The 24,579-nt window shown below is 40.0% G+C and overlaps 1 protein-coding gene and 2 long non-coding RNA genes across 3 annotated transcripts; all 3 read left to right on the top strand.

The window, feature by feature from the left end:
- The first annotated feature begins 564 nt into the window (after nt 1-564).
- On the top strand, nt 565-23,305 carry LOC145437233 (protein RCC2 homolog). The gene is made up of 10 exons (XM_080314425.1): nt 565-819; nt 3,329-3,422; nt 8,940-9,083; nt 13,291-13,476; nt 15,703-15,849; nt 19,149-19,315; nt 21,197-21,377; nt 21,442-21,524; nt 21,582-21,683; nt 22,093-23,305. Exons 1-10 carry the CDS (start codon nt 688-690, stop codon nt 22,273-22,275), a joined length of 1,419 nt encoding a protein of 472 aa, XP_080170551.1. The 5' UTR covers nt 565-687; the 3' UTR covers nt 22,276-23,305.
- Nucleotides 9,350-11,189, top strand: LOC145437235 (uncharacterized). The gene is made up of 2 exons (XR_013914624.1): nt 9,350-10,596; nt 10,946-11,189. It is a non-coding gene; the product is annotated as an uncharacterized LOC145437235 (long non-coding RNA).
- Nucleotides 16,405-18,360, top strand: LOC145437234 (uncharacterized). Its single transcript, XR_013914623.1, has 2 exons — nt 16,405-16,597; nt 16,892-18,360. It is a non-coding gene; the product is annotated as an uncharacterized LOC145437234 (long non-coding RNA).
- Nucleotides 23,306-24,579: the final 1,274 nt, after the last annotated feature.

Below are 24,579 nucleotides of genomic sequence, written 5' to 3'. Positions count from 1 at the left end.
TTCATGTTCACATGCTTAATGTTTGTATCGAGTTCAGTGACAAGCAGGTATAGTGGCGCCGTATAAGTTGCCACTCTTATTGCGGCGAAACGACGAAATCTGTAATTCGTTTCCCGGCGTGGATAACAATATCAACTGACCTCTTCTCTTGTCCGTCTTTTTTAAATGTGCATCGAATCTTATGTTGATATTTGATATTCGGCTCAGTGGATTCTGCTGATTTTTGAATTGACGACCTGCTGCTTCCATCCTAGATGGTAACGATGAGGGACCTAGATAGAACTGTCAAACTCGAGCAGGAGTTACATAATCGGCCCCGCGAACCATTCGTTTGAATAGTGCTTTGAACAAATTCTACCCGTCCATCAGTATAAAAGCATTAGAAAAGCTCAAACTCCACGTACGATCACAACGCAGCTACCTGCAGCCTATCTCTGTATTACATAGCTCAATGGACAAACGCGGGCTTTTTGTCCTGCATATGTTAGCCATAGGCGGCGGTATTTGATAATGTTTTGAGGTATTTATTGAGAGAAGGTTTTTGTTTCGCCCGAGCTGTAGTAGATATTCTCGCGGAAATTACCTAATTATTGATTAGGCAGGTAAAACGATACATATCATATCGGTACTGTTTTGGCAGTTTGGACGTTAGCTCAATATATTGCGTATCCTACAAATTGAGGGAAAATGCCTAGAAGAAAAAACGATCCTGCGAAAGTTCAGGCCACCGAAGAGCCGGAAGGGAAGAGAGTTAAAGTGGACTCGGTATCGGATGAAAAACCCGAGGAAAAAATATCAAATTCCGAGGCTGATTTAATGGTGAGTCTTTCTGAAAGGTTTTTGAAGATTGCGTTCATTCATTCAATGTGACTATGACTATAGTCCGGTATTTGATTAGGCCAATCACTACTACACACTACCGTTCAAGTCTAGACGAGGGTGCTAAAAGCTATATTGATCCTATCTTGCCATGTACCAGTGCACTAACACACTTTGGTCATCGGTTTCATTCATTAATCGGTGTAATGCAACTGGGCCACTGGAATGGACTGACACAGGTTGCATTTACACAATATCACAGACAATTAGGCTACGGTACCGATCGGGCGGGCAATCGAACCCATTATATTATTCATGCTAGTGTAAATAGCACACATAAGAAAGTAGATTTTGTCACACTGGATTTCCGTCAGCATCACAATCCGAATGGTGCAATTTTTCAAGAAAAGGAAAGCGTAACAAGATTTTATCCCAATGCCAATAGCTTAGGTTTTGTTTTTGTGTATCACCATTTCGAGATATTTTCAACAGAAATCGCAAGTTGCAGAAGAGCCTATGTTACTCTGGCAAGTGTGGTATATAGACCTACATCAGAAATTGTAAAATGGGACTGACACAGTTCAGTGTTCATTATCATCATCGGGTCCACGTCCAGTCGTCCATAGACCATAGTCACCAAACTGTGACATTGTGCACTTACTTGTCCCAGCATGGAGCCATGCCATTTTCTATGGACTTCAATTAAATAGGGGCACGAGGTTCTGGATAGGACTCTTAAATGGTCGTTATTACTAGGGTCACCAATTTCAGCTATTGCTATTTCTGCTTATTATATAGAGGCAATTGCTTGCAACCTGGAATGTATTTTGTATCATATCCGTCACCAATCTATAAATTCTGCAATGAGGACTGTTGTGCCATGAGAGAAAGAGAGAGAGAGAGAATTTTTTATTCATCATCGCAAAATAACAAAACAGGCAACAAAATAGCATAAACTGCAGAATCACGGACACATACAAAAAAATGGTGACAGTGTCAATTTCAAAGCAAATGAGATGTGTACGAATATGATATACAGTTCATAGAATTGGCCAATATGTTTTACGATTGAAAGATGAAGCTGCAGCGAAGTGATCTGTTGATCATCGAGTCTACTGCAGCTGATCGAAGTAGATCGGCTATAAATTGCATACATCGTACTGCAACAGTGAATTGTAAGATTGACAGGATAAATGTAAGAGCACATGTTAGTAAAAACGGAGGAAAAGAATATAAAGTGTACTGGTCTGAAGCAAACAAGATATGTTGACCGGTACTAGTTCACACTAAAAATACATTTTAGCTTTTGTATGATTCAATAAGGAAGGCACGATACATGGTTTTAAATACATATAAAGAATTGCTCCTAATATGCGAAGGAATGGAGTTCCATATTAGAGGACCTTGATAGGCAATGGTTTTGTGATGGGACTTAGGTAAATACAGATTCATAACAGAACCTCTTGTAAAATGAGAATGATGTTCACTGATAGGTGTAAAGTAGTTTGAGAAAATGTCAGGTAGGGTGTTATTGTAGAACTTATGCATCAGAATGCCGACTTCAAATCTGTAAATATCATCAATTTTCAGGATTTTTAAATTATAATATAAAGGGTTAACGTGATCTCTACGAATAGTCATTTCGTGCTCAATGAAGTTTCTGGAGCACCTGCTCAACCAACATGATACCCCTCGGTCCTCATGTCCTCATTTTTGTTATGTCGACTAGCCATGGTATTATATGTGAGAGAAAACTGAAGAGAAATTTCACTAATGCAACTTAGCTCACTCTGAAAATAATTAATCATTAGCAGATCCATGATATTAATGCAATGCAAGCCTTACGCAATGTCTTCTCCCGCTCCATAATTGAAAATGGTTTTCTGATATTGTCATTTGTAATCCATTTATGGATAGACCTGACGCTTTCATGAGTGGTGTTGTTATCGCAACCACATACCAATATTGGATAAATTTAGTAGCTGTTTGCGACCTATATTGCAGAACTATTATTGTTCAAATTATGTTTTGAATGGGTAATTTTTCTGTGTCAAAGCTATCACTGGATCTTTATTGCAATAAATAAGAGAATTACACTGCAGCTAACTTATAGGACTACTTGATCATAAATACAATTAGTGCCTATTGCAGCATTTGTGTTTTGTTATAATTTTGATACGCGTTTTAATAACATATGATTGGCATAATTTGGATTTGGTATTTACAATGCATTGCTTTATTGGTTATTCAACCAAACGTTCATGTTTTGAATATTTCTTAACACAAACAGTCTTGGCAGGAAACTATATACGCTATGAGGTTTGTGCTCGCTCAGCATCACACTTGTAAACTGATATCACGAAAATCATAACTATAATTGATACATTGCCGGGATGCAACTCACTAGAGTACTAGATCGACATATTGCCTGAAGGTATTTGGTGTAATTGATATATCCCCACTCTAATTTGCAGTGCATGTACCATAACGCCTTTATCTTATCTTGCAGAATATACCAGTTCCTGATGAGGATGGAGTCCTTCTGATCTGTGGTGGAACAAATTGGAGTCTCAATGGTAGAAAGAAGCCAAGAAAAGGCGATGGTAGGTCAATCTGGTTTCATTTGACTTTGTAAATTTTCGTGATACTTTACAGCCGGGTGACTAAACTATTTCTCATTTAGCCATAATAAATATGTGGCCAACTTGGTTGGGAGTGGTATTATTCTTTGCATTTGCATTAGTAGGTAAATCACCTATCTAATGTTATCGCCAAGATACAGAGTCTGTATTCCTTGTTGCGCGACGAAACAGTGTCAGCACACGAAAAACGTTCATTGCAGAAGAGATGGTCCAACACCAGGAGTAGTCGTTATATAAGGCAATTAAATAAACGCAATCAGAGTACTAATCATTAGCCTATACCAATTAACAGCAGCCAAGGTTCGGCTCCAGTGTAACACAAACAATACTGGTATATATATATAATGGTGCTGCATGTGTAACTGCTGATATTGCTTGATGTTTATGCATAATGAATTCAAAGTGATCTAGGAGTCCACAGAATATCAGTTAGTTGGAAGTATTGATTTTTATGAAGAATATTTTAAATGACAAAAGAGCACTGGTATGTAAGGTTATTCTTATGGCAACTGTACTCCTAACGGATAATGGCATCATAATTCAGATGTCTGAAATTACGTACAGGCTTTTTGCTCAGACTGCTGTGATTATTCAAAGGGTTTAGTTTTATATATCTCTGTCACTTGTGATTTGGATTATGGTGTTAATCATGCTTAAGTGTGATAAATTAGTGTAGTGGGTGTGATATTGCTATTCACTGATGATGTACCGCACATAAATACATTACAGTATATTCATATTCTTGTTTATTAAAAGAAACTATATAGGCCTACACCACATGTTTATGAAAGACACTCTTCTGTGTGATGGTTGATACCGTTGGCATCTTGCATGCATCTTTGGGGGTCTTAATTTCACCAAGAAATTATAACATTGTTGAGAATCAATTAAGGTGACGGGAACATGTTTTAGTATATATGTCAGTTGAAGGTGGACACTGGACAGCAAAAATAGCTGCCACTCATGTTCTTCCCTATGCAATTGTGAACCACAATACAGCAGTTGTAGTGCTATGCCGTAGAATATTTTATAATGTATATTATACCGGTACGGGAAACGATTTTCTTGCTTGTGAGTCTGTTGTCTCCTCGGCACCATTGTTGGTCTTCGTCTTTGTATGCCTCTAGGTTAGCATACAATGCCAATTTACTAAATTTGTCACTAATTTATAATATGTATGTATAGAAAATTGATTACTTGCCTATGAGCGTATCAATTATAGGGAGTCCTTTGTCTTCCTGGTAACCATCCCTGTGGTACGTCTTAGGATTAGTGTTAAATGACAATTTACTGAACTATCCATTCCTGTTAATGAATTGTCACATACCTCTGATGCAAAGGTTGGTGTTGCGGTCTCAAAACTGAAAATGCTTCCGACTTGCTGCAGAAATATATGGATGGATGATTGTGTCATATTAGAGTAAAACATAAGCTCGTTTTGTATAATGATTACGCCGTAATACCAATACATCTGAAAACTGAATACACTTGTTCTTAGTACTGCTCGAATCTAATACGTAACATGCTTAGCATGCAGCATGATATCACCTTCCTGATCGTTACATTGGTCATATTGCCCGTTGATTTACTGCTGTATTTCCTTCTTTATATATTTAGTGTATAACATCTCATATACTCAATACTCATCAATACTCACAATGCTCTCACGTCAGACTCTTGCTAAATTACCTGCTCGTACAGGGGTGCATATTATATGTGGGTGCAGGCTTTTTTCCAGTTTTGGTATGCCATTGTGCGTATTATACACGAGTGCGTATTGTACACGAGTACTATATACATAGAAAATTACGGTAATCTATTCGGGTTAGGTTAGGATTAAGTGCCACCAAGTGCTAAAGTCGCCAAGTGCTGAATGCACTACTCCATGAGTGTATGTCAGGATATGCCTATACCTATTGGATTATTGTGCGGAATAACTCGTTTCGCCTTGAATCAAATGGCACCGAAGAGAGTATGGCCTACTGGCCCCGACAGAGCGCTTGTAATGTTGTCTCAGGTTTTATCGATAAAAATAGGATTGGAGCGGACACCGGGTAGCAAAGGTCCTTTGTCGTCCACAGATGGCGAGGACATTCTTGTCGACTTTCTGTCGCGGAACCGTTCGCTGCTGTCGATAAGCTGCGCCCCGGACGTTAAGGCCGCAAAGAAATCCGACATGGAGAGTCTTTTAAGGATATACCACGAGCGCGGCGTCTACCGGACAGACAAGCAAATTAGAAAGACGATTAACAACTTTCGGACGCGTATCAAGTGGAAAACGACTCAGAGCCAGACGGGAAATCAACGGGTTAGGCTATCGCTGCAGGAGCAGAAGTTTTCTGACTTGCTGGGGCCGATATCGGTTGGGGCTGACGAAAAGTGCAATTTCAAGAGCCTGCCGGGATTGCGAAGTGAGTATCTGACGACTCTCCGATGAATTGAGTGTTTGAAAAGCCTTTGATTTTGTATCCAGTAATATATCCCACACAGTGCTAGTTAGAGTCCATTAGTTTATTGTAAACTAATAGTTATTTACATCGCTCATCGTATCTCAATCTTGTGATGTTTTGAAAATATAGAAATTATTAATAATAAAGAAAAAGGTTGAGGTAACGTGATTAAGCTTTGAACTATTGAACATATTCTCAAGTGTAGCAGACCGCATTGTATGTCGCGGTCGAGTGATGTCTGTGTGTTTATTATCAGCCATAACTGAAGAAAGAAATATTTCACTGATATAACAAAAGTTGAGATGCATCACATAGAAAAACCGTGAGGATGTGAAGCTTACGCTCTTTTTGCAAAGATCTGGCTTGATTTGCGAATCTCAAAACCTCAGTTACTGCTTGGTTTGTCGATACCGATCGGGGCACAATAGAAATGTTTTCTGAATACCTGTTTATGTTGTACCTCGATAAACGCTCACTGAATTTAACGTAATTGATATGTTCATTGCATGTGTTGCGATTTGGTTGAAAGTAGCTGGTATTCGCGATTTGGCCAAGATAGTTTTTACATTCTGCTTTGTCACTCGCTAGTGCCTGACTACGCTAATATCGACTTGGCACCAACGACCGCTTTTCATTTTAGAAAAGTCCAGCAAGGCACCGTTACCGCCATCTCAAAAGGCACTGCACCTACCATCGCCTCGTGCGCCTTTGAGCGCAACCTCGTTTTCGGCAGACGATACAGGAATAGAGGAGTCTTATATGAACGAACATGTGAAAAACCAGCCACCGACGCTGGCGTCTGTCGCTAGTCTGAATGAGATTACCGACGCCCGTTTTGAACCAGCAGAACGCGAATCAATTTTCAGCCACCAAACGAATTGTGAAATGCCGATACCGCAGAGTGCGAACTCGTCGAGACGCTCGCTTTCTCACGAATATTGCAGTTCTAGTATGGGACTCGATAATCACGGGCAAGAATCACTTTTGAGTAGACAGATGGAATTGATTGAGATGCAAATGAAAGTCGCCGGCGAGCAGTTTCTTGCCGCGAAGCAGCAACGGATTTACTACGAGTTGAAAACGCAACAGTTGCAGTCGCGCAGAATGGCGAACGCAAATTTTACGAGCTGACAAGGTCCAGCGCTTTGGCACGTAATATCGAATACGTGACTGGAGCGCTCTGTCGGTAGCGCTGAACTGTGATGACATCTGATCTTACATGGTTGACTTGAAATAGCGTTTAATGGATCGTCGCGGGATGTCAGTGTGATAACGTGTCATGAAAATGGTGACTTTGCTGAATTTTTTGATCCAAATTATATTTTCCCAAATCGCAAAAGATTTTGGTATGAAAATTTGCCTGCTTTGGAAACAGATCTTCAACTTGTTGATATTGATATGGATCATGTTTCGTTCTAAGTCAGAGTATCGCGGCATGTTCTGCGACCCAATAGAGAAGGATCGCATTAATGAAATTGAGTACGCGCTCAAATCTAACCGTTTTCAAGTGCTATAATTTCCCACGACGTTATGTTGTGTTTCTTTATATATTATACAATTATAGTTTCATATCTGAACTGAAGCAACTTCTTCGGTACTAATGGAAAAATGTGCCTTACATATGAGTAGATCTTTGAATTTTATTGTTTTTTCTTTTGTCAAAAGACCATTGCATTTCCTCCAATTGCGTTAAATCATATTTTTGTCAAGTACGGTGCAAAATCGATCCGATTCTTTTACAACGCAAATGTTGTCACTTGAAAAGCAGCTTTATATATGTTGTTAAACCATGAATGCATTTAGTTGAAACCTAAGAATCGATAAGATTGACCGTTAAGCAATCGTTTCTATACCTTTTTTTACCTTGCCACTCTATTTCATGTTACTGCCAAGTGGTTTTACTCGCAAATAGATGCCTCATGGAGAGGATTTATGGGCGACATGCGTGCTGTTGTGTGCAGGTGTGGGGAAGAATAGGTTTTTCAAGTCACTTCTTGAAGAGGTTTACTGATTGATCCTCACAGTAAGAGAACTCTTCATGGACTTGAAATCGTTTCAGGCAAACTGCTTCGTTTGACGCTACTCTTTGATGACCTTTTATTCATATAGGGCCTACTGCACTACTTATAGCTCAGCAGTTTAATCAGCACAAGTGCCTGTTTTGTGTATGTATTTCATATCTTATGAAGTGAAATGTTTTCTTCAGTAAAAGTGCAGTCATCTCTGATCAATGTGTCACATGTGCCAGCACCATCAGAATTTGTTATTTCGTATTTTTGCAGAACAATTAGTGATGTGAGGCATGCCGGGAGTAATTCAATGGAAGACGTTATAACACAAATGGTTGTAGAAAGACCAGCTACTCAAACTTCGCGCATAATTTGACCTATGAATGAAAATGTTCTGTTTATATGTTTTCGTGTCTCAAAACAATACTGATGTGGTGTGATGTTACAGAATGTGTGTTCTGGCACCTGTCTGAGTGTCTGTGAATCAATGTTTTGTAAGAATCCCTGAATAAATCCTGCATGTTAGGTGCTTGCATATTCATTATAATCAGTCAACAAGCTGTAGTTAACATACATAAAGTAATGCTGTGATCATTGGGAGGTTGAGAGCGAATAGTCCTTACAATGGTTGGGTAGTATGTCAGGTAGTTGACGCAGATATATACAAGGAGTAGATTATAATGAGCTGTCATTCTGAGAAAGTAAAGAGCACTATCAGATTAAACTGAATAAATCAATTTCTTTTCAAACTGGATATGTATACAAACCGTCACAGGCTATGTATTATACATGTGTGTAATTAGACAGGGGGTAATAAGTCAAGACGAAGGCAGTGTCTGCTTTGATACGCTTCCGTTGCCGGTGGTAAGGTTACTATGCTAATCGTGAGTTCATTACATAAAGACGCGTCAGCACCGAATTAGTACACAGAAATTATTTCTTGATGTTTGGATATTTTTTGTATTTGCTATAAGCATCAATGACGTTATCACATCGAAATCTGATGTTTTCTCCTGCAGAAAAGAATGCAAAGGTCGGCAGAAACCTATTTAAGCCTCATCGCTATTCCGCACTTCTGGACGTAAAGTTTTCGAAAGTCATCAGCGGATGCACGGCAAACCACTCTCTGGCTATTGCCAACGACGGCACCGTATATTCTTGGGGTAAGTGATAAACTGTCCGGATGTCGTTATTTCTTGTGCTATACTATATGAGGGGTGGGCAGACCTGCTTCATGAGCGAACTGCTTACCAAAAATTTTAGCTAAGAAAGAGCCACAACACCGATATTCAAAAGTACGTACTTAGGACTTCACAATGAAATGTAGGCTATCGAACGAAGTTTATTATTGTGTGGCGATATGACGCGTCTCCACCCGGGCTGCAAGTTGGTTGAAATCAGGCTGATATGATGTCTAAGCAGTGCGGAGCAGTACCAGGGATATATAGAACTCCGGGATGGCTGACTGCGTCAATTGCGTCATCGCGGCATTACCTAAGTAGGTCCGGATTCACGCATTCAGTTTTGATGCACGTTCCAGTCAGCCGCTTCATCTGTGTGTAATTTCAAGTTTTTGAGAGCGGTAGGGGCATATAATATTCATGTTTATGTTCTTATATAAAGCTATACGTTAACTAGGTTATGAGATGTTCAGGTAGTCTGAAACTTTGCGGTATTAGCCCTATTCCTTCAGCAGCAATTGAGCGGTATGCCGGTACGGTCATTTACTCGGCTTCGGAATATCTCTGCTTCTGTAGTATCTTATGTAACATGTTTTGCTGCGCTGATAATCGTGAGAAAATAACAAAATGTAGAATAATTAACGTTAACATTGATATCCGCAGTATGATTTAGATTACGCCTTGCGGTATGTTTTTCATTTACCGGTATGTTATGCGAATGTATGTCACCATACCATCCAAGGCTGTACATTGTACAAGTACAAGTGTACATTTACACTGTGCCGTGTGAGCTATGAAGGCGACCGTTAGGAGGGACTTCGTCAGTTAAGATCTTGTGCTATGGATTAATATGTGAATATGCAGGTAGTGCTGGTAGCCTATTGCAGGCTTACCAGTATTCCAGATCATTGCTTGATTATTCTTAGTAAGAATTGGAGCCACTGCATGAGTACACTACGGATGTGCAAGATTCAAGAGGCATTTCAAATAAGGATAACCAAACATTTGAATCTAATACAAACACAACACGTCAAGGTCGTTGCAGTTGTAAGTGTCCATAACAACTTTTGAATCCAATCTCTTGTTACAGATACTATTCATCAGTTACATGTCTAGTAAATCAAGACAGGCATATGTTTGTTAATGAATGGCACCTTAATGCTACAGTACTGGAATTATACTTCAACAGAAATGCACTGTTGTGAACTGCCAATGGCTGACTTCCAGTACAGTATATGGCCACAACATTTGTTGACCATTTGCTCTTACTGAAGCCATGAAGATGCCCACTCCCTTGAATGGATAAGCCAACACAATCGTCAGGACACGATACGATCCTGAGATACGGCCTGTCTTTACCAAATAAACACTTATAGCCTATAGGCTATAGGCCTGTACGACGAAGGAAGAGAAAACTCTGAGGATTGCTTTCAATTTGCAAGGTTTCGTCAAATCGTCGCAATAATGCATTGGAGCTCTCCTCGGTCGGCCAAAGGTAAGTTAGGCTGATTCTAGTAATACGTTATGAAATGAGCGATTTACATTAATCCTGATGTGGTTAAAGTAGTCTGCGTTGCTACTCAAGTAATAGTTGTATTCCCGGGCGTACTGGTATTTAAACTTCCTCAAGTAGCTGTAGAAAGTGAAATGCCTGCAAGGTACTTGAGTTTGGAGATGGCTGCTTCAAATTTACAAGATTCATCTTCGAAAATAGGCAACACCTACTTGAGTACTACAATGAAGTAGAAGTTCTTCACTATAGAACAACTCTGCATACATCTATATATATATTCTTAAGGTTAATTTGTGTCTCTAAATACATCATTTGTTCATTTTTGTTGCAGATTCCGGAAAAACAAATGCGATGTTCCAGCATTTGCATCACGTCAACAGTGGATATCCTGATATATTATTCTGGGCACATCCCATTGAAATCTTGGCAAAGATGGCCACAATCTGAATATTTGGATCTCGTGCCTCCTCACCGAGATGTTTTTTTGACATGGAATCATCTATCGCTCTATCGGAAAATCTGCAAGACAATGATACTGAATATTTCTTAACTGATAAATGGCATGAAATGCTTCAGGAGGCCCATTCGTGATGTACCGTTAAGCCATGGTTGTAATTTCTTCACTGCGGTCATGAATCTATTGCTCGGTGAACAAAATATCAGCTGAATTCAACAACTGGGTCTACCGAATGCTTCTCAAATTGATAATGATATGTACCAAACTTCTACCCCCCCAGGCTGCATTTGAACCTGAAGAGAAGTATCAATGGTGTGTTGATTTCTTGATCAACTCTCATTGAGTGACACAGAAGATGACAATGCTGCTATCACAATTTCGAGTCCATACAGGCCGTGCTATCTTTTTGTTATTGTAAATGCTCCATGGTGGGGGTGCATTTAAAATAAACTGTGTTTGAAACACAATGTTTAAAACATGCTTTAAACAGTGTTTTAAACAAAGGCCTTTTGAAAAAAATTCTTTTTAAGTTGTAAAATTATGCCATAATTGTGTAAATACTTTCCAAAACATGTGTTGTATGAGCCTACGGACGATTACCACCCGATATAGCCGACTAATATCGATATGGAATGGCTGGAACCCTCAAAATAGTTGATTCAACAGCAATAGCACATATATTTCGTCAAAGGAGCTATATTCACACTATATTTTCAATTGTCAATGTCAATCCAATATGACGTCACTGTTGAATATTCTTGACGTAATCGCTTAAAAAAAGTATGTTTTATACAAGGGCCTGGTTTTAAACATGTTTGTTTCAAATGCAACCCTATACTTCATGGTAATTGTCGATTAACGCTAATTGAAATGGTTGATTTAATCAATCCTATTACCGCCCCCCCCCCCCCTTCCCAGCTGCAAAGTTTCAGACAATGGCTTGTAAATAGGTAGAAGACGCTGATATTATTCGTTATTCACTCTGTTATTTATGGCCTGATGCAGATTATATGATGTGTAGAAATTAAACACATTCTTGATTTACTGAAATTCAGAGTTGTCATAGTTTACTTGGTTGGCTATACAGCAGTGTCATACTTTACTAGGTTGGCTATACAGCAGTAAGGTTGTGATATGGGAAGAATGTCTGGCTTACTCACTAACTATTCTGCAAAAGGGTGAGGATCATTATTCTAGAAACAGCTGTATCGCTAGCTTGCAGAAAAGTGGATATTTCGAGGCAGATTGCAGGTAACTTTCTGGACCTACTTAGGTAACGGCCAGAATGAAGTCAGCCATCCCGGAGTTCTATATATCCCTGAGCAGTACCTTCAAGTGCTGATGAGAATTTAAGGAAGATTTCGGCTCGACGACATTTTCCTGGCCAAACTCAGCAGCTATTGCTAGCCTTATTCACTACTGTTAGCCCGGAAAGGATTGTAACCTGTGCTGGCGTAATTAATTATGAAGTTAATTGTTGAACGCAATAATTTATCATTGATTGATGACCAGGCATCCATTGCTGCTGGTGAAACGTTTATGTGAACTCGATTCGAGAGTTTCTATCCATGTAGTGCTACCTTCTCCTAAATTTTACAAGTCTTGCGTAAACCATGAAAAAGAAACAACACGACAACAATACACATATTGTTAATACGCGATAAATGCATCAATTTATATTTAGGTCCAACCTCTAGCAAAATGGCGAAATGCCATGTGCATTTGTGCGTTCAATAATGAGCCGCGAAAAAGGCTGAAAGAGCAGCAGATTGCCCACTCCTGTGCTATGTGTGAATTTCAATTTTTTCACTGCACTTTCTGACAATGTTGTGAATAATCGTGATGCGGTATTTCCAGTAATGTTAGTAGCTTTGTACTAAATGTTTCGTATGCTGTGATACGGCTAATCTAGGTCTCAAGGCTTTCGCTGTGGAAAATTGCATCGAAACTATAATTCTTGCTGAAAAATTAACATTCAGTGGCGAAGAGCGTGTAATTTCAGGACCCGAAAAAATGGTCTTTTACTGCTCAAATCATTGTGCCCAGCACTACTGCACTAATTATGGTAAAGTAGTTTTTCTTCCAAAATATGTGATTTTTTATTGTGAGGATAGAAAATAGCTGGAAATCGACTTCTGTTTGAGTTTACAGTTTATATTTATCAGGTGTCGTGCTGAAAATGCAATATTGTCCTCTAATAGAAGTGTACTTATTTGTAGGCAGAAATGAATGCGGGCAGCTTGGACACGGCGGCACCGACCGTCATGACCTGCCGAAGAAAATCGAGTCCCTGTCGCAGTTCAAGGTGGTCCACGCCGCGGTCGGCCGGAATCATACCTTGTGCCTTACGGACTCTGGAAAAGTGTTTGCGTTTGGCGAAAACGCCCAAGGCCAACTTGGAATAGGTAGGGGGGGTTGCACTTGGTACATAATGTATCTTGTGTTCTTTGCGCCGAAGCCCTTTCAAATATCTTCAAACTTATGAGATCTACAGCATGTGACCACATCCAAGAAAGCAACATTGCTGTGAAATAGTGGTTGGCGCGTACCATCGTCACAACACAGTAGGCGTGTATTTATCCACTTTTAAATGCATCTAATTGTTATTCGTACTGTACTGCTGGCTTATTTCTTTATAGCTGTGTGATAATATCACACTGTGATACTACAAACCCGAGTGATTAGCCCATCGACGGCCATAATAAAAAATCAGATTGAAATTGAATTGGCATTTTCTGTTTTGTACCTACGTGCGATGTCATTTGAGGGCGCTACACAAGTCCACTTGAGACAAATACTTCACTGGTAAGATATTAGAATTTTGCTCACATCTACTTATCGGGTGAGTGACGCTGTGTGTACAAAAACTATAGTACTCCAGATTTGAGTCATGTTACGATTCGAATGAATCTTGTGAAGCGGTTCCATATACAGTGTCCTAATTCGGACAGTTTGATTCCGTTCACTTTTGGCCTCATTTTTTGAGGGAAAATCATTCGTTCACTTCCTGGCTATGCTTAAATGCATGTAACGCATTCAGGCTATGACACTGGTAATAAATGAGTTGCCGCTGTGCTATAATGCAGCAATTGGCACAGATCGTATAAAACTTCAAATGCTTATACCTTCAGGTAAGTAGCCTAGCATTGTATGTATTTCAATATCAAACCTTTCAGCAAATACCGTACACTGTACTACTTTGTAACACGCGCAATCGCGCATATAGTGTTAAAATAGTACTTCTGATATCCCCACCAAAGCAGCCAACTGTCAAGGAAGCGTCTTTACTTCAGTGAAAGATTTCACTTTTTCTATTTAACTTTTCTGTACCAATCTGCTCTAGAAGATGGACGCAATTGAACCCAACTGAAATCGACTATGAAGCTGACACAACCTTTGAACCTTACATGATGATGAGACTGAAATAATTGACTAGAAGCGCAGGCTAATGATGGCATCGGAATAAAATCAGTCGTGTAGCCTACTCCATTTTTGCCAGAGTTGAATGGATTTTATAATTTCAAATCCTAATCTGAATAGTATCTTGGCGTGATTCAAATCCGACTCAAAATTAGCATCAAAATCTATATTAATTCATATCAGATGCCTTTACAGTGTGTCCATTTTGCAGCATTTTGTTCTTGACTAATACGATTATCTTATACACTCAACTGTGTGTAACCAGCAGGGCTATTTAACCTTACTCGTGTACAGTAGGGCTCTTCAAAAATGACTTTTTTTTTCTCAAATCGTACTGGCTACTTGATAAAATTGTTAGGTTACCTAATTTAAGCCTACACACAAAATTTGGTTCAATTCCAGCCAGTAATCGCCTTGCTACAGGAGAAGAAAGGTTATATTTATTGTATAAAAATAAATAATGAAAAATTTGAAAATTTTCTGTTCACCCCATGAAAGTGTTCGGCTGTCTGTAGCAATGATGCTCACCAAATTTGGATCAATTCCAACTAGTGGAAGCAGAGTTATTGCCGTCGAAAAATTTGAATTTGAATAAAATAGTATTTACGGTGAGCACAACTATAATAAAGAAACAAAGAATCGGTCACCGTAAATACTGTTTCATTCAAATCCAAATTTTTCGACGACAATAACTCCGCTTCCACTGGTTGGAATTGAACCAAATTTGGTGAGCATCGTTTCTATGGACAGCCTAACACTTTCATGGGGTGAACAGAAAATTTTCAAATGTTTTATTATTTAATTTTATATAATAAATAGAAACTTTCTTCTCCTGTAGCAAAGCGGTTACTGGTTGGAATTGAACCAAATTTGGTGAGCATCGTTTCTATGGACAGCCTAACACTTTCATGGGGTGAACAGAAAATTTTCAAATGTTTTATTATTTAATTTTATATAATAAATAGAAACTTTCTTCTCCTGTAGCAAAGCGGTTACTGGTTGGAATTGAACCAAATTATGCGTGTAGGCTTAAATTTGGTAACCTAACAATGTTATCAAGTAGCCAGTACGATTTGAGAAAAAAAGTCATTTTTGAAGAGTCCTACTGTACAGCGTTGAATATTATCACAGTTCCGCCGTACACTCGCTGCATACGCGAGTTTCTTGCTTTTTCATGTCTCCTCAAACGCCGAATTATTTTCTCGTTGCAGGCAAAATCAACAGCTATGTGCCGAGTCCGACTCTGGTGAAATTGTCAAAGTTCGCAGTTGACGTGGGCTGCGGCGCGGAATTCAGTATGGTGGTCGATATAAAGGGTTCCGTCCACTCTTTCGGCTGCCCGGAATATGGACAACTCGGTACGTTCTCTATTTATCGGTAGGCTAATCTTGAGTGGCCGAAATAGCCAGCGTTAGTGCTTTGTAGAAGTAGCAATTTCAAAAACATATCATAATTACTTTAAATCTGTAGTCGGTAGTCTCACCAAAATAGATTTGGTCGATGGCAGGGTTGTAGTGGCATGATTCGACTCGAGTCATTTTTTCAATTGTGCATGGCTCGAACCAAGTCATATGACTCGAGAACTAAGACGGACATTTCATTGTGACTCCGAAGAAAATTTCAGTTACCACATTATTGGTATATCTTCCATCAGTCCTGATTCTTGAAAATATGGCCAGAGACTGTTACGACTGAGAGAATTACTACATTATGAATGCGTGCCATTCTATAATACTCGAGCAGAGTTGAACCAGGTTGAACTGAAAACTGAACAGTGAACATAATGACTCGGACTCGAGTCAAAACACTGTAACTCGGACTCAACCCTCTACTGCAGTGGTTCTCAACCGGGGGTCCGCGAGACCTCTGAATTTACAAAATGATTGAAACCATTTTTACTTTTTTATAAATCACGAAACAGTTTCGCTTCAAGCATCCAATGCTTCTGTAAGTACATCCACAGAATGACCGTATGGGATTAAATATCCTACTGTGGAAACCAGGGGTGTCAAACTCAAATTACGACGCCGGCCGGATTCAAACCTTCCAAATGCTCGCCGGCCGCACGCTTTGCTTTTCACTTGAGCACTTTATTGCCAAGCATATGTAGATAATAGTATATTGCAATTGCATCACGGATCATAGGGGTTTTATTCTAGCTCAGTGGTTCTCAACCTTTTTGTCTTCGCGGACCCCTTTTGTACCGTGACGAACCCCGCGGACCCCCTCAAGTTTTAGTTCAAATGTAGCTTAATTATCGTGCAACCGTCATATGTCTTGTGCAAATATCGACTATAGGCTAGTGATAAACAGTTACTTTTATTTGCGAACAATGGAATGGACGACGATGATTGGCTGGCTGCATACACTTATAAACCGCTGCTAAAACGGTGACGATAGCGACGATACAAGTTCACTTATTTCTATGCTCCCTTTTAAGTCGTAATCTGGCGTTAGCCGTGTGTATGCGTTGTGAGAGATTAATTAGATTAAACTGACTTTTGAATTTGTTGATTTTCATATTAAATCACGATTCAGGTTTCTCTAGACTACGGGGACCTTTTGAGTCAGAAATGTATACAGCACCGCGACCACTGCACTGGTATTTGAATTATCCATGTAAACTTCATATAAAGGTCCGGCATTGTCGTTTTCGCTTGTGTGAATAACTACTTTTTGGCACATTATTCCATAAAACTCAACTCTGCAGTAAGCATTTTTTGCCTTTTCGAAATTGAGTGTCAATGTGACTGATTTGTTCCTATAGTGGTAACAAGTGGGAAACCAAAACATTGTAGTCTGGTGATTATAATGTGGCCTACGAACAGACTCGACATTTGCTGTCTTGTGGGAATATTTAACGGAAGTATTTTCATCCAAACAAATCAACATTTGTGACAAAGGTGATGGATAATAATACAAGCATTTTTCAATCCACACAGAATGGATTCGCGGGCCGGATAAAATCTTCTATGTTTGACACGCCTGGCGTAAACTCATTTTAATTTCCAAGTTGCCAATAGCCTACTGATACAAACATATTGCTACTTAAAGATGTGTTGTTGAGTTTTGTTCAAAATAGTTTATTTTTAGTCTGTCTCAAAAAAGGGATTAAAACCTTATCACGGAATCCATTTTCTCATGTGCTATACATAACCACTATTTCAGAATATCTTGAAGATGAGCTGCTATATAGAAATGACTAGTCTGGAAGTGATAACTTCATTGTAAAATATGTTTCTCAATTTGGGTGCCGTATATGTTGCGATCGTGCTCAAAGGTATCGTCGTAAGCGTCAGGCGTTATTATTACATTCGCCGCCAGCTACCTTTGTGGCAATAGATTATGGGTACTCGTTCATATCAAATCAAGCGCGTGAATTTTCAAGACACGATCACATATTTCAAGAAATTAGAAATACAACTGCAAAAGTCCCTTCGAAATAATAAATGTCTATCCATATTCCTACATACAGTATGATATTTTTTTCATGAACGGTCATTTTGTTGCTGTTTATCACTAGCCTATAGTCGATATTTGCACAAGACATATGACGGTTGCACGATAATTGAGCTACATTTGAACTAAAACTTGAGGTGGTCCGCGGGGTTCGTCACGGTACAAAAGGGGTCCGCGAAGACAAAAAGGTTGAGAACCACTGCTCTACTGGCTGACATGGACTCAGACTTGAGTCGGCGGTGAATTGAAAATGACTCGACTTGATTTGTGTCGAAACTGCAAAACTGAGATTGACTTGTAGCTCGGAACCTTGTGACTTGGTTACAACCCTGATTGATGGGTCTAGTACTGTTAGCGGTGAATCAGAACTGGCTACTTTTAAGCCTTGGTGACCGACGCAAAATATCCAATGATACCGCGATGTACGGGCTCTTCCGTCCATTCGTCTTAACAATTTCACTCGTAAAACAGATATAAGCGTATCCAAAGTTGCTACGGTACTTCTTCACTGATACAAAGTGTAAAGGTAATTGGTAGGGCAAGTTTTTGTTGCAGTTAAATCTGTGGAAAGTTGCATTTATTTTTGAAAAAAGTTAAAAAATTGCAGAAGTTGCATTTTGCTTGCTTGACTAACAAAAAAAGAAAAAAGGTCAATTTTCCGGTTCAGCTCCCGAAATACCCGTAAAAGCGCTACTTCGGTGCTGATTTACGGTGTTTCAGTCGAATTTGGCCGTCTATTTCACCAAAATCGAAAATACTGTCATGAAAAATCGAAAAATGTTGCAAAAAGTTGCATGAAAAAATGGACAAAAGCTGCAAAAAGTTGCACTATAAGATTCCTTCAAACAGCTTAAAACAGCATTCTATATATCTTACGAGTATTTAGGAAGATGCCGGAAGCTGAAAAAAAAGTTGCAAAAGTTGCAAAAACTTGCCCTAGTAATTAGTTTTACCTAAAACACTGTCAATTAGAAGTAGTTTAATAACACTCTTTGTGTGTGTTGTAGAATTCGGCAAACTTACTTGAGTGCTAGGAAGAAATACTTTGCAGTACTGACCTCAGTGTCGGTCCACTGCGGGACTAACCAAATATGTCCGAGTCTCGCTATGCCAGGTCGAACATAGCCGACTTTAACTTTGCTGAATGTGTTCCATTTGCAAATATGAAAGATTTTTGTTCATTTTGTCAAAAATGCAGGAAACAACACTGACGGGAAGTACTTCGTGTCCAGCAATAAACTGTCGTACGACAGCGTCAGCTCGCCATTTCGTATTCCGTTGTGGAGAGAGAAAACCAGGACCGGTCAAGTCATCCCGATAGCCGACGTGAAGATTGTGCGGGTCGTATGTGGAGCCAACCACACTGTAAGGATACTTTTGCAACTTCCTTCGCGATTCGTTATATCTAGGGCAATTTTTTCTTACCTAAAAACGGACGATTTTGACCTAAAAAATCAAAATTTTGACATTTTTACAACCTTGAAAAACTTAATTTTGACCTAACGTATGCAAATTAGGTGTATTCACACATAATGCTAGAATTGTACCACTTATCATCATTTCTGATTCGAACTCTCAGTCCTTACGAAGTATTTCGGCCTGAACAAACTTTTTTGACCAAAAAACGGGCAAATTTTTTCATGAATAAACATGATTTTATTGAAATCTCGCCCTATAAAGAATTCCAGTAGTTACATCACGTATTATTGTAGAAGTAATTAAAATCTGTTGTGGTACAACGAAAGATACTTTCCTACATTCCCGTGTAGTAAGTGTCTGTCCTGACCAAGTAGCTTGCATAGAATGGAGAACGAACGTTTAACAGCAGTAGTTGTTGGCTGACAACACTGAAGTTTTGCTTACACTGCTGGTGACACACCGTGTTGCTTCATTCTGAATATGGTGTCTACATCACAACTTTTCATATTGATATAAGAACCATGAAATGTCCACGCAATCTTACTCAAGTTTGGATATTGTGGTACGTTGAGCATAAAACAATGTCAACCTATTTGTTTTATTTGAATGTTTGTGATTCACAATGAGCAGACAATGGGCCGTCTACAACGGTAGGCCAATAAAGCAGGCAACAAGCCGTAAAATGTCAAATGATAAGTTCCCCGACAGTGCAAAATCTACGATACAAAGGAAAAAAATTTGACTTTGTTTACAATTTTGACCTAATTTTGACGTTTTTTGACATGTCAAAAAAAATTCCCGTCCAGACTGTGATGGGTTGATTATATCAAATCGTGGGCTGTTGTATCATTACAAGAGTTAATAATGATGTTAGATAAATCCGTTTTAGGTTCTACTGCTAACTATTGAATGCAAAGACCACATATCATGGTGACTCGCAGTTATGCACGCTATTGTTGTTGGGCTTACTAGATTTTAGCCTTGCATTTGCACAGACCCCTGGGGGGAAAACCACTGCATACATACAAATAGGATAGTTGTGAAGCTTTCAAAACTATAACGCGAGCTCAGATGTTTGAGGTTAATATTCCGAATGTCAGATATGAGGGAAAACGTGCGAAACTCAACATTCAAGAGTCACGTCGCAGACTTGTTCGAAGTTGTAGCAATTAAGAAACTGCACTTACCGTATGTCTAAGATTGTGACTTGAGCATTAATATTTGAACACAGGGAGGGATCATGCAAATTATCTTTTTCTGAATGTAGTTATTTATATAAAAATATGAAGCTGGATTTGTCCAGCAGGGTTGTAATGACTCGAGTCAATTTTTATATTGACTCGACTTATACCCGAGTCGTTGTGCACGATTCGAACCAGGTCACATGACTCGAGACTGGGTCGATTAAGACATATCTTTCATTGTAACTTTGAAGAATAGTAAAGTTATCTCATTATTGGTACTTCGTCTATCAGTACTGATACTTGGAAAATAGGGCCAGAAACTGTTAAGACTGAGGAAAATTACTATATTATGAATGCGAGCCATTCTATATCACTCGAGCAGAGTTGATAAAAGTGGGTTGAACGGAATTGAACAGAAAACTGAACAGTGCACATAATGACTTGGTCTCGTACTCCAGTCAAGATGACGTGACTCGGCACTCTACTAGCTAACTTGGGCTCGGACTTGACTCGGTGGTGAATTGAAAATGACTCGACTTGACTCGAGTCAAAATTATAATTTAAGTGAGACTGACTTGTGGCTTGGTTGCGACCCTGTTGTCCAGCATTCCAGTAAAGTTGTTCTGCATCATCCAAATTGCAGATTGCGCTCGACTCGAAGAAAAGGATATTTACTTGGGGCTTCGGCGGGTACGGCAGGCTCGGTCACTCGGAACAGAAAGACGAGCATACTCCGCGTCTCGTGGAAGTGTTCGATCGAGAAATGCGTGGCGCCACAAGAATATTTGCCGGTTCCTCCTTCTCGATCGCCATTAACGAAATGGGTACGTGTGTATCAGCTTGGTATTGACTTGGACGTGCCAATCACCATATTCTAATGATTTACAGGAGCTACGTTCTTCTGGGGCCTGTTGGGCAGTATTAGCAGTAAGGATACCACGATGTACCCGAAACTTGTACAAGATTTGACGGTTCTGCGCTGGAATTTGTTGGCGTTTACAGAAAATAGAAGTTTGGTTTCGTTACAGGGCTGGAATATTAAGAGCATTGGTTGCGGGCATCGTCATATCGCGGTTTCCGCCGATGACAACATTATCGTCTGGGGTATTGGGACTACTAGCGGGGAATTGGTATGTTTGCATTGTTGTAAAATAGAGTTATAGGCAAATATGTGGAATTAACGCAGGATTTGGTCGTACTTGACTTTAATTATGTATTCTGAAAGTTGGGTTAATCTCTATTAAGACTCAGTTGTATATTGGTCCAGTCCCGTCGTTTTAAATTGAATTTTTACGAGATATCTGCTTCCCCTATTGGCGCTTAGTATCTCCTGTGTAGCATGGAGGAGTGATGCAAGACTTGGAAAGCCTTACAAGGCCATTTCTGCACCTTCCTTGTCCAGCGGCATATGCACACATTGTGTGTGTCACGAGTCGAGGTATACGCCGCAAAAACATCAAGGACAAAAATATATGACCTCTAATTCCAAATCCTACCCAATCCCATATTGAGATATATTTCATTCCCTCCGTGTAACAGGGCTTGGGAGAATCTCGCAAAAGCAGCGCGAACCCCACCCTGATGAAAGCGCTTGACCAAATGCCAGTGCTGGAGATAGCCTGCGGACTGGCGTTCACCGTTTTCAAGGTGCGCTGCGAGACTGCCGAGGACAAGGAAAAACTGGACAAGATTCCGATCTACGATCCCAACTCTTCGAAGTGATGCTGTTGTGCTTTTTCGCTTTGGCGGGTCCGACTTGCAATCACGATACTTGGTACTCCTGCTTATGCTTTCGTGCACGGCGGTACACGCGTCTTGCGGTGAAGTGCAATGCCATTTAAGTTGATGACAGCGCGCTCTTTACACTGCCTGTGGTCGTGTGAGATGAAACCTTTCATATCAGTATGTCACTGATTTCTGCTTGAGATCCCGCTTTTCTGATCTGGTGGTAATCACCTGTGATTCGTATTGTCCTTCTGATATTTCGTGCCGTATTTGATGTCATTGCTGTTCGATGCGTACTTTCTAGGCTGTCAGACGTGTTTTAATGCAATCTCGGAACCTCGTATAGTGCCTGGCAACGGTAAACTGTATCATTCGGTGTTACGTCAGAAGTTCAGAATTTTTGTGCTATTTCTATTTGTTTGTGTCACCTTTGTGGACAAGTAAGGCCCGCAACTGACGTTAACACTCCTCACAAGATGTTTTGAAAGTTACTTGCAATTGAGTAACGTTAGTGTCGTGAGATTTTAGTCTAATCGTACCATTTTGCAATGAAACATATTCTGAGGCAATGTCAGAAATAATTGGTGGGCTTATTACCTGCTGTCTGATCGTACCGTGACGCTTGCCTAACTATTTACTCGACACTTACACATCAGTTTCTTTCAGTAACATGTCAATCATTACTTGATGTCGCCTAGCAAAGGTATCGTCTCGTAGTAATATGTCTCGACATGTATTTGAATGCCTTGGCGTTTCTTGGATAATGACTTGAGCATTCCTGACTCTGCACTGACTGCATTCGAAAATTGCACCGCGTATTGCATTAGCCTCGGACTTGCACTGTGTGCGACGTACGTTCTTCAGTTTTATCGAGTGATGTCAGTGGTTTGGGGAACTTGTCTTCATTGAGTAGTTACTGATCGGGTTCTGCGTGGCGAATCAGCTGTCTCCGCGTGATCAAGGATTAGATTAGGTATGTGTTTGTACTTGAACCGTCCTTTTAATAAATACTGTTCTGTTGCTTGTACGCGTTTGTCTCTGTTTGCGAGGGCTAGTCAACTTCTGCGACTCTATGTTCGGTGAGGCTACTAAGGGACTTCGCGTAATAGCGATTTTTTTTATGCCTACAGGCTGTATTTTGGTATGTTTCATATCAAGTTGCCATCTCTGCAGTTTATTTAATTTCTTTACGCCAAATACGGAAGCGGCGAATGGCTTGGATCAAATAGCCTACGATAACCGTATTTTGGAATCGGAAACATAATGTTGGGTTATATTCACCTGAACAGTCAAACACAATGCGATAAGACAAAATGCGATGTCATGAACAGATATAGGAGGATGTCGAACGACACGCATCAGTAGGCTAGCAATCCTAACATCCACCTCGGCCTAGAGTGCCCGATGTCACAGTTCTTTTCGATGATGATCGTTTTTGAAGCCGCGGCCCTTTCTACTAGTTATTTCCATTCCTTGTGAGTGCTTTCTTTTGTCGGGTCTTTTACTGGGCTTTTTTTTTGTCGCCGTAAGAACGGCAACGGCGGGGAAGAGGAGCCCGGATAAACCTCCGACGGGAATCGACCCGGTTCGTCAGATTGGTGGCGCTTATCGTAACCACTACACTATCTCCCCCGCCGGAGGACACTTTTATCAAATCAGCTGAAGACGGCTGATTTTCAATATTTAGTGAAAAAAAGGTCATCACTTTCAGTTGTCTCCCGAATCTGTCAAGGAGGACGAATTTCCAAATAAAGGAACACATTTATGAGTCCTCGGAATACATTTTCAATTTCCTTCAAAAGGAAGACAAAATCCCCCTAAACGAGGACGTACGGTAACCCTGTCCTTAACGCCAGTGTCTTGACGTCAAGGCTCCTCATGGACACGAAAACCGGTAAGACACCTCAACCGGTAATTGGGCCTGGTCGAATTGATGACCTTTTTACGTCGCCAGCTTCGCTAAATTTTCCATGTAAAGGAGGGAAGCAGTCGAGCTCAGAGTTTCTATCAGTGAAGACTACACGGTACAGGGAGCTAGTGACGTAGTTATGGGAGAAGATCGTAATAATGGTTGGATTATGTATTTTTCATCCGCTCCAGACACAGACAACGTTCAATGCGACGCTCCAGTCACAATGGGACGGTGCAGAGAGCTGGAATCGCCTTGTAGATGCCTCTCATTTACATGTTTCTGTCAAGGTGGGTGTTTGATCACTCCATATCGTCGCGACCCCTTCCTATCTTTTCAGCTTATTGCAATCTTGTGGTGTTTCGAAGCGATAAACGGAGCGTAACGGAGAA

Source organism: Botryllus schlosseri, chromosome 4 (assembly GCF_051294905.1).
Source record: "Botryllus schlosseri isolate E-star chromosome 4, Bs_hap1, whole genome shotgun sequence".
Classification (NCBI taxonomy): Eukaryota; Metazoa; Chordata; class Ascidiacea; order Stolidobranchia; family Styelidae; genus Botryllus; species Botryllus schlosseri.
Note: the sequence above shows the minus strand (reverse complement) of the source record. Positions and strands in the feature narration are given on the sequence as shown.